Source organism: Notothenia coriiceps, unplaced genomic scaffold (assembly GCF_000735185.1).
Source record: "Notothenia coriiceps isolate Sejong01 unplaced genomic scaffold, NC01 NC01_scaffold00003515, whole genome shotgun sequence".
Taxonomy (NCBI): domain Eukaryota; kingdom Metazoa; phylum Chordata; class Actinopteri; order Perciformes; family Nototheniidae; genus Notothenia; species Notothenia coriiceps.
The window spans coordinates 23,147-33,456 of NW_011336216.1; the positions used below are offsets into that span (position 1 = coordinate 23,147).

The following is a 10,310-nucleotide window of genomic DNA, read 5'->3' on the forward strand; positions in this document are numbered from 1 at the left end:
TGTGTGTGTGTGTGTGTGTGTGTGTGTGTGTGTGTGTGTGTGTGTGTGTGTGTGTGTGTGTGTGTGTGTGTGTGTGTGTGTGTGTGTGTGTTGACCTCAGTGGCTTATCCAACCTCATTTGTAGCCAAGTGTGCGTGTGTATTTCTGTCTGTGTGTATGGGAATGTGTGTTTGATAGGACTGTGGTGGTAACTCTGTCCCACTCTGTTCTCCTGGCCTTGTTAGGATTGGCCTTATCTTTTCTTGAGTACCGGTAAGTGTGTTGAGGTGTGATGTAATGTCCTGCTGTCTTAATAAGGGCTGGATATCATACCTCAATACTTTGGCTATAGACTCAAATTGATTTGGGACACATTTACTCGTAAGTAACAAACAGAGCCATTGAATAATTTTATTTTTGCCACTGTAGTCTTTATTTTATACAGGCTGTGTGTGTTCAAATGGAATAAAAAAGAAAAGGGAAAAAAGTTGTTTTACCTTAGGGCGACTGTGGCTGCGAGGGAGTGCGGTCGTCTTTCAAGGTTGTGGGTTCGATCCCAGCCCGTGCAGCCAACATGTCGATGTATCCTTGGCCAAGATACTTAACCCTGAGTTGCTCCCGATGGCATGGCCAACAGTGTGTGAGTGTGTATGAATGTTAGTTCCTAGAGTAAGGTACACTGGTCTGTATGAATGGGTGTGAATGGGTGAATGACATGTAGTATGTAAAGCGCTTTAAGGGGTCGTAAAGACTGGATAAAGCGCTAAGTACAGTCCATTTATCATTTACCCAGAAAAGTTGTGTTTCTGTAAAAAAAAAAATCTGGTTCCTCATGTGACAAAAATATTGTTCTTTTATTTTCTAATATTGTTGGCAAAATCTAAGTCTCTCTCACTCACTGCCTGAATTGAATTATTACGCAACCACTCTACCTCTTACAGAATGCTTTTAGCAGTCAGTGCAATTGTAAAAAATGAGTCCCTGTGTATTGTAATGCATCCTTCTTGCTCGCTGCTGTTTAAATCCTGTGGACAATTGCTTTCAGTGTTTCCTCTTTTCATCCCCTGTTGACCATGTTTATGTTGTTCAGGAGACGCCAGGGGCCCATGTTTCACTGTGTAATGGCACTGTTTTCTTCTGTCCCCATCGGGAAATGACTCATTCGAAACCCTGGGTCTAAACCCAGCAGGGCTAATAATACACCGTTTACATGTCTGTCAGGCCCGTGTTGATGTCATTGCAGCAGATTTGTACGACAGCATGCTCGTACGCACTTTCATTGCAGGTCTGAAACCTCGTTTTGTTCTCTACTGACCTAACTGGCTGCTGCATTTCAAATGTCATCATGCGTCTCAACTGGGGCACTTACTCCAGACTGGGAACTTAGAGTACATTTTTGTTTTAAAAGTTGACTTCTCTTCCTCTCTGCCCCCCCTTCCCTTTCTTCCCCCTCCCCCAGTGGTTATCCATGGCATTTGGTTCTATGATAAGGAGGACTGTCAACGCATTGCTCAGAGGATGAAGATGTAAGTGCTTGTACAACCACAAAATATATGTATACAGCAGTTAAGGAAGACATTGAATTGGTCCGCTAAACAAGGACTAGTGAGTTATTTACCGTCAGCCTCCTTGGCTGGGAGAGTTTGTTTTATATCTTAGTCTGCACCATAGAGACTACGTTAGTTTATTAATGGATCTGTGTCTGGGCCTAAGAGCAAACAAATGACAGTTGCATTATTTTTGAATGAGTTTGGCTCCCAGAGTGAGAGAATGTTTATTTTATCTTGGCTTAAAACATATTAGCACATATCCTTAGTACTCACCTTACTGCTTATTTTTATGGATCTGTATGTATTCTCACATTGTGTGTGTGTGTGTGTGTGTGTGTGTGTGTGTGTGTGTGTGTGTGTGTGTGTGTGTGTGTGTGTGTGTGTGTGTGTGTGTATAGTCTGACCCAGCAGGAGCAGACCCTGGCTCAGTCTCAGGGTGGATGGTTGTCTCCAGGCGGAAGAGGAGGAGTCATTGGAGGAGGGGTACTAGGAGGGGTACTAGGAGGAGTTCTGGGAGGAGTAGTTGGAGAAGTGAGAGTGGGAGGAAGTGAAACAAAGTCCGTGGACATCATCCAGATGTTGACCAAAGCACGCACAGAGTATGACAAGGTAGGAATACAAAAGACTGTATGCATACAGGACATCACAGATACATATTTTGGCATTAAACACTTTCCTTTTTGGATTAGATTGGCACATTTACGTTATTGTTCATAATCATCTCAGAGCCTTTTGGTCCCAGTCTGTCTCTCTGGTCTCGTATCTCTCTCACTTTCTTTTTCATTTTTTTTTTACTCCCTGCATCCTCTCTGCATGCAGTCCTCGTCAGAGCCAAAGGAGATTGGTGGCAGCAATGTTATTTATGGAAACCCCAACCTGATCAAACCCATACCTGTTAAACCCATCATTCAGGTAAACACCCACAGCAGCTCCCTGTTTTATTCGGGGTTGCATTCAGTCCATCTTCTTTTTCTTGATGATGCCATTTTTATCATTTCCAATGCATGATCAACTCGCCTCACTTTGGCACATTGTGCTTTTATATATTCAGTTTTCCACTGCCAATAGTGACACTGTATGAAACTGCCATGACATCATCTTAAAGGTCATGCAAAATGTACTTTGGATGTCTTTTATTCATAAATATGTGTTCCCGGTGTGTCAGGGAACTCACAAAGTGTCAGAAAATAAAACCCTCTTTCTTTTCCTCCGTGCGCAAATCTCTAAAAACGGGGGTACGACGGAGCTGATCCAGATTTGCTGCCGATATGACGTAATATCGGATGTTGGACCCACGGCACTATCAGAAACGTTGCTATCAGAAACAATGCCCGATGTAATATTGTCTTTGTTTACATTAGCAAGCATCGCTAACACTCAGAGCTAAATAAAAGGAACTCTCCTTGTGGTAAACCCGCAAGAGAAAAAGCATTTGAGCTCAATACTGTTTCAGAAATAATCCTTGATGTGGTTTAGAACATGATATGGTGTGTCATCACCGCAGCATTTAGACAGTATCTGCTGGGTCCCGCATGAGCAGCATAAGCTCCGCCCCCTCTTTTTTCTTTAAAAAAAAAGAAGCTTTATACCCAGAATCAGCACTTTATTAACAGGGCTGAAACGGAGGGATATGAGGCATGGCTAAAATGGGTGATCTGTTTGGTATTTTGAGCAAAACACTTCATAGACATGTTATTTTATATATTTGTATATCTCCAAGACCTCTGCTATTGCCTAAAAATAGCATGATAGGTGACCTTTAAGTGAAAACATTAAAACTGCAGTCGCTTTGTATGGTGGTTTGGTTATTTAAAAATGTGATCATTCAAGATATATAATTTTGCAGTGTTGGTGATTTGCTCAGAGCAATCAGTGGTCTGCAGTGATTTAACGCCACCTTCTTTTGTGGCTCAGGTTTTACAAAACAAAAGAATCACAGGTACTATCCACAACTTTTGCTGTTGGAAGACTCAAAATCAATTTGAGTAGAGCTGAGCTGTGCTATGCAGTGGAAATGCTGCATTTGTAATAACACCTGTGATGTACAGTCTAAATCAAATGGTACACGTACAACTAATACCAGGATTACAACTCGGTATCAACATTATTAAATCCAGTCCTCAATAAAGGTATTTTATTTAACGACTTTGGTAGTTGGCCTAATATGTTAAAAATACTCTATGCTTGGGGCGTCGTATAGCTCTCTTGGTGGAACTGACCATGTACTGGGGCTTGGTCCCAAAGTGGAGGTCCTGGGTTTTAATCCAGCGCAGGACCATGTGCTGCTTTTCATCCCATCGGTCCTTCCCCTTTATAGCTGTCACTAACACTGGTTGCACAAAAAATTCAAACAAATAATAATATTAATATTTTATGCCACATCATAGTTAGTACCCCTCCCAGTTCTTACCTCTCATGCTCACTGAACCCTTCCCTGTTGGTCTCATCCAGGACGGTGACAGTGCTGCACCCAAGCCTCTCTCTCTGGCCACTCTTTTTGGGTCTCAGAAGCAACACTCACCTAAACCTGAGCCAGTCTCCCCTCTGGCCTCGCCCGGAACAAGACCATCCACAGGAAAGTTCACCCGTCCTCCTGTAGCCCGGTCGCTGAAATACGACGATTCAGTGAACAAAAGTGTGCCCAACCAGGGAGTGAACGTCGCCATGGTTGCGTGTTCAGATGGAGCGCTCAGGGCTGTGATTGGAGAACATGGGGGAAATGTGGTGGGATTGTTGCCAAATCCTACCGGCGCCCAGCAGCAGCAGCAGCACTGCCCCGCCATCCAGAAACTGATGCAGGGACAGAGAGGAGTCGGGGTGGTGGGGGGGGTTCTTCAGACCCTCTCCGAATCCCCCGAGAACAGGCTGTGTGACAACGGGGTGCCGCTGGACCACCACCACCACCATCACCACATGTACCATCATCTTCACCAACAGCAGCACCTTCATCACCAGCAACAGCAGCAACAGCAGCTTCAGCAGCAGCTTCAAGCGGACCCCATCAAGAGACTTTTCCAAACCCAGCAACCTCTCCCCTTCTCCCTCCCTCCTCTGCAGCAGATCCCCCATCTCCCCCCTCAGCCAGGGATGGGGGGTCCCGTGTCGTGTTCCCACCTTCAAGCACAACCAAGCCAGCAGCTGTTCTACAGCCAGGCAGCTCCAACTGTACAGGCAGCAGGTGGGACATCTTTTATCCAATATCGTGAGTCAGCAGTATGACAATGTACTGACTAGGGTGCCACATGGTAAATTCAAGATTGAAATGTTATATAATTAATAAGATCATAAAATGATTAGTCATTCATTTCTGGATATATTTTCTTTCTTCAAACCAGGCTTGCTGCCATCTCAGGTATCCAATGACCAAGTCCTTCATCCTTTACAAGGTATGATATTCTCCTTTAAAACAATAAACAGTTACTTTCAAGCTTTTGTTTTGTGCCACACACTCCTGAGTCAACTTTTAAATTGACTCTAGAGATTGACAATTTTAGAGAAGCTAGAGAGCCAAAACTCATGTAATTAAATCAAATCTATTTTCCATTATCCACCAAGTGATTGTTCCCTGCATACTAACAGACTACACTGTTTCTGCATGCTCTTGTAATATGTTGTAATGAATCCACTGTTACATAGGATTAATTGAATACCTCTAATCAACAAAGTTATGTAAGTTGACCTTTCTTTTCATATTCTCACTGGTAACGACCATTTCTGTATTTATTTATTGCAATTTCTCTATTTAAATGTCTCTTCCAATATGCCAGTTTTATCTGTGTGAGCTTTTAGATCATTTCTAATGGTTGTCCCCCTCCTGCTCTCTCCTGAAGGTTTGTCTTCCCAGATGGCTGGAGTGGTGTCTCCTCATGAGCTCCTGCAGAAGCTGCAGCTGGTCCAGCAGGAGCAGGCTTCCCATGAGCCCCCTCGACCCTCCCCAGGACTGGCCCCTCGATTCCTGGGGCCCACTCAAGGTCCAGGTGCAGGCCCCGTTGTAGGCCAGAACCAGGCCCCAGCCACTGCGGGTCAGAAGGCTGCGCTGCAGTTTCAGGTACTGAGAGATGTTGTCCTTTTAATTGTTTACCATTTATTAAAAAAGTGTACTATTAGAATGGAGTTCATTGCCAGGTACGTTTACACATACAAGGAATTTGCTGGGGAGTTAGGTGGTGCAAACATAATGACATGAGAAAATAAGTTGTAAGAAAAGGTAAAAAAGATAATGATTGTGAAAAGAAAAATGGAGAAAAACCGATTAAACATTAAAAAGGAATAAGGAAAGGTATTAACAACACATTTAAATATACAAATTAAACAAAAAAACGTAGAAAAATGAATATATGACAAACTGGAAGGCCGAGCAGGAATGTGAGAATGATATTCAGAGAGTATTAAAAAAATAACAATATGCCAGCTCTACTAACTGTTCCCCATGCTAAGGACCCAGGTTCGAATCCTGCCTGAGACCATTTGCCGCATGTCATCCCCTCTGTCCCCCCTTTTCATAGCTGTCACTTGATTAAGGTGCAAAAAATACATTCCTATCCAGGAGTTCTAATAGCTGTCCCTGTTCCTCCAGGTCATCTCCCCCCAGCGGATTCCAGCTACTGTGGCCCCCAACCTGCTCCTCTCTCCCAGTATGTTCACTCAGGCAAAGTCTAGTGGCGGGTTGTCAGCGGGGTCCCAGGAGAACTGCCCGGCCCCTCCCTCTGTCTGCAGAGCCCCCCCGCTGCAGCAGGAGGGCAGAGTGCTGTCCAGGAGCCAGCTGCAAGCCACTATGATGCATCTAATCCAGGTAAAAACAATAAGAGTGTCTAACACTCAGTGGCACTTCATATGTCCATGGTCCAGTATTTGTGCGAATAAACATGCACACACATGCACAGTTCAATGACCCTGCCTCGTGTGTTTCAGAGTGACGGCTCATTCCTGGACTCCATCTATGAAGCCTACATCAGCCGCTTTGCTAATGACTCCAGCAGCAAGTACTGATGACTCCTCACACCCTCTGTCTACACACACCCTGTCCAGAGCAGTGAGGCTCTCACCATATATGGACGTACCACTTCCTCCTTTGAGTTCAATCACACACACACACTCACTGTACTCTTCTGCACTGTACAGCCAGTCAGTTAGTTCCTCTAGTCGCAGCTAATAGTCAAAAATTATAAACAAGTTTGTTACCATATCAAAAAACCTTAGAAAAATTCTCAATCGGAGGCGTAAATAAGACACAGCCATACAGTTTACACATGCCTGTAAAATGTAGCCAGTTCACTCAGTCAAGACAAAACATGCTGCAGCCTCACTGTTTACCAATGCGTTTGCATTAAGTAGGTCCCTGCACTCTTTGTTTAACTAAGTGTAGCAACATTGCATTTTTATTGTATTTTTTTTAAATGGTGTAGCCTTTCCTCCCTCAGAGGCTTCTTTCCTAGTCTAAGAACTAGTGCAGAAGGAAATCTCAACCTGACTTCACTTTTAATATTTAACATGTTAAACATGTCTAGCATTTCTGTTCATTTGAAAAAGTAAGTATGTCTAAATATTGTCAAAAATGTGTTGGAATTTAATTTACTTTTTTTTTTTTAAGTGAAGGTCTTACTAGTTTGATTTCTAAAGGAATTTTAAGGAATATATTTTACTATCCGAATTATTTTATCAAGATTAAAATGACACATTGTCATTTAGATTTGTTTATCCTTTTTCAGGAATCTGATACATATCTGCATTTGTATTTTAGTTACAATAATAATATTTGTATTATGACAATGAATCATTTTAATGACGGTATCCCTCAAACTTGATGTTAAAGATTGGAAGATTATTAACCTGCGCTACCTCACAGAGAACTAGTCAAATCTGAACCTGTGTTTTTCTTAGTGATTGTCACTTATATGATTTGACGGTTTTAGAGATTAGATAATATTTCAGTTTGATTTAAGGGATTTCATCATCACAGAAAACTATTGGCACCATTTACTTTAAGTTTGTAATTTCAAAGGATTTTTCATTTATACCACAGTTCCTGAACGTTTTGTCTGCCAAACAAAACACTTTGCTATTGATGGTATGTTTAATAAATGATTGGCTAAATGGAGATTTAAAGCAATAATAATCAGCAAAGAATGTATAAATGCATCCGATAGTAACTGTTTGGAGTTCACAGGCCTGTTCAAAGCAACTATAGTAGAAAATGCACTTCCACAATGCTGTTATACACCAAGTGTCTGTCCACCAGCCAGACTAGGTTTCTCACAGCATCATTTAGTACAGACATCACAGCAGCTCACAGAGCGGACAGAAAAACAGCAGCCCATACAAAGAGACACAAAATATATTTTTCCTGTTTTTGTATTGTTCTAATAGTGAAAATAAACAGCATGTAAAATGACAAGTAAATGTACAGCTAACATAAAAGAAAGGAGAAATCATTCTTATACAAAATATCTACAGTTATTTGTCAATGCTGTTTTATTCTTCTAAAGACGTCATCAATATTTTACTTTGTTAAACATGTCATTAAAAAAATCTGAGGCATTGGAAATTCAAAGGAAACATTTTTATAAAGGTTTTTACTTATTTTTATCGGGAATGTTGCGCTCTTACCTAAACTGGAATATATTTCAATTGGATATTAAATGTTTTCAAACTGCCTCTTGCTGTCTTTTTTTTTTGTCGTCTCAATGGATCTGCATGGCTGACTGCTATTATGGTTATTATTCCAGATTGATCCGGCCTCAAGTAACACTAATCACGGTAAAGGAACGCTCATTATCGATCGAGTGTCACATCATTGCTTTGTTTAGCCACGATCAATAGTGTGACATAATGTCTACAGTGATTAATCAACTGTTTTTCACACACCCAGCATTATTGAGGGACCTTGCCCAATTAACTCTGTACAACTTCAGTTTCTTCCAATATTATATCGCCGCATGGTTTGTTGCGCTTAACTGAGTTCACAGTACAAGCCAATAATGCAGATTTGCTGACACAATGCTGTTGATTTGACAGAACAGGGGGGTTGACTTGTGTGCCACGACTAAATAGGTCCATTCAGTCTCTACTCCGGAGTTTTTGATCAAATGAAATGATCTTTTTTAGCAGATGAAGCAGCCACTTAATGGATTGTGCGCTGGAACCCTTGTGGAAATTATTTGTAATTTACTTAAACTTCAGCTTTTAAGCTTAAACTGCTCTAGGAAAAGTGTAATTTTCCAATACAATGCAACCACATCAACACTTTTCCATTGATTCTCTTAGAGCTTGCCACTACGCACCTACTGGGTTTTATTCCCAGTGTAACACCCAGCATAACTCCCTGTTTCATTGAAAGCATTATTGACTGATAAATAGAAATGGGTCCCTTAGATAAAGACATCAGCTGTTCTCCTGTAATGACTCAGACTAATAGACTCTCTGGACAATGGGGATAATGACCTGTCAATCACTGTTTTCCCCTTGACATGCATACATACAGTTTATCTCTACAGGACATTAAAAAACGCGGAGAAGTCACAGCATCTGAACATTGTTATATTCCGGCCAAAAATATACTGCTGTGAAATCTGAAATACACACTGCATGCACAATAAATACACTAATTTCCCCATTATCATGACATGTCTGATGGCTGAAACACCAAGATGTCACAGAGTTATTAGTCATGAAAATAAAGTCATGGAAAACCATTTGCCAAAATGACCTGTGCCCTGTACTACCAATCCAGTTCAACATACCCTGGATATGTTTGAGTTATCTGGCTAAACTAACCCTAACAAACGCGATCTCGCTAAGCTGTCCTACGACGCTGGTTATCAACTCGGTAAATTAACCCAGGTTTTCTCCGTCCAGCTGAGAGCGTGTTCACGTGGAAGGGGCGGGGTTATCAACATTTGACCAATCACAAACATGGACAAGCGTACTGACAGTGCAGCGTCATACTTCCTGAATGAAAAGTAAACTATAATATTAGACAAATATGAAGAAGTTAAACTTTAAAAATCCATGACTCAAACACTTTATCCAGGATACAAGCAACATAGTTGTACCTGCAAGGTGAATACAGAGCAGCTGGTAAAAATTGTAAAAAAGTGTTTGAATTTGGGACGTGTTTAACAGTTCTTTGGTGTCAGTTTGGTGTGTCAGGGCCTTTACTACGGTGGCTGAGAGGTGCAATCTACAATTACAAAGTGTGAAACACTTTAACAAAGCTTGAGACAAATTTACATTTTATAAAACAAATTTACATTTTATAAAACAAAATGACATTAGCAAAATACTTTTACCAAAGAAAAAACGATGTAACATTAACAAAAACAAATTAACAAGATGCGAAACACTTTTACAAAGCTAGAGACAAATGTAAAAGTGCCGAAACACTGGGCCAAGTGACATGGTTTTGATCATCACAATATACGTTGTCGTACGCAAGAGATACGTTCTCCTGTACACAAGAAAGTTACAGGTTCGCCAAGTAGGAGCTGTGCCTTTTACACACACAGCCTTCGCTGTTAAGGCCCTGACACACCAAGCAGTCACCAGAGAACTCGCCGATGCCGACACCGACTGTTGCGTCGGCGTGTTCTCCTGCGTCTTGGCCATGTGTCGCACTGGAACACACTGCAAAGACTTCAGCCGAGTACGTACGAACTGCGCATGCGTGAGTGGCAATAACTCTCCTTACCAGCAGGCGGCGGTAGTGTGTATTCGTCATTCAAAAGAGACAACAACCGGAAGACAGAGTAGAAGAACAGACTACGTGATATAAACAAACAACAA

At 41.6% G+C, this 10,310-nt stretch overlaps 1 protein-coding gene across 1 annotated transcript in view; it reads left to right on the forward strand.

The window, feature by feature from the left end:
- The window catches only part of dcp1b (decapping mRNA 1B), a 15,900-nt gene extending 7,717 nt beyond the window's left edge, over positions 1-8,183 (forward strand). Inside the window, exons 4-11 of the mRNA XM_010766638.1 lie at positions 1,439-1,505; positions 1,928-2,138; positions 2,349-2,441; positions 3,981-4,707; positions 4,865-4,915; positions 5,360-5,577; positions 6,106-6,321; positions 6,441-8,183. Of these exons, the coding sequence (XP_010764940.1) occupies positions 1,439-1,505; positions 1,928-2,138; positions 2,349-2,441; positions 3,981-4,707; positions 4,865-4,915; positions 5,360-5,577; positions 6,106-6,321; positions 6,441-6,518 (1,661 nt within the window). The 3' untranslated portion in view covers positions 6,519-8,183. The remainder of the gene's footprint in view (positions 1-1,438; positions 1,506-1,927; positions 2,139-2,348; positions 2,442-3,980; positions 4,708-4,864; positions 4,916-5,359; positions 5,578-6,105; positions 6,322-6,440) is intronic.
- The last annotated feature ends 2,127 nt before the right edge of the window (positions 8,184-10,310 follow it).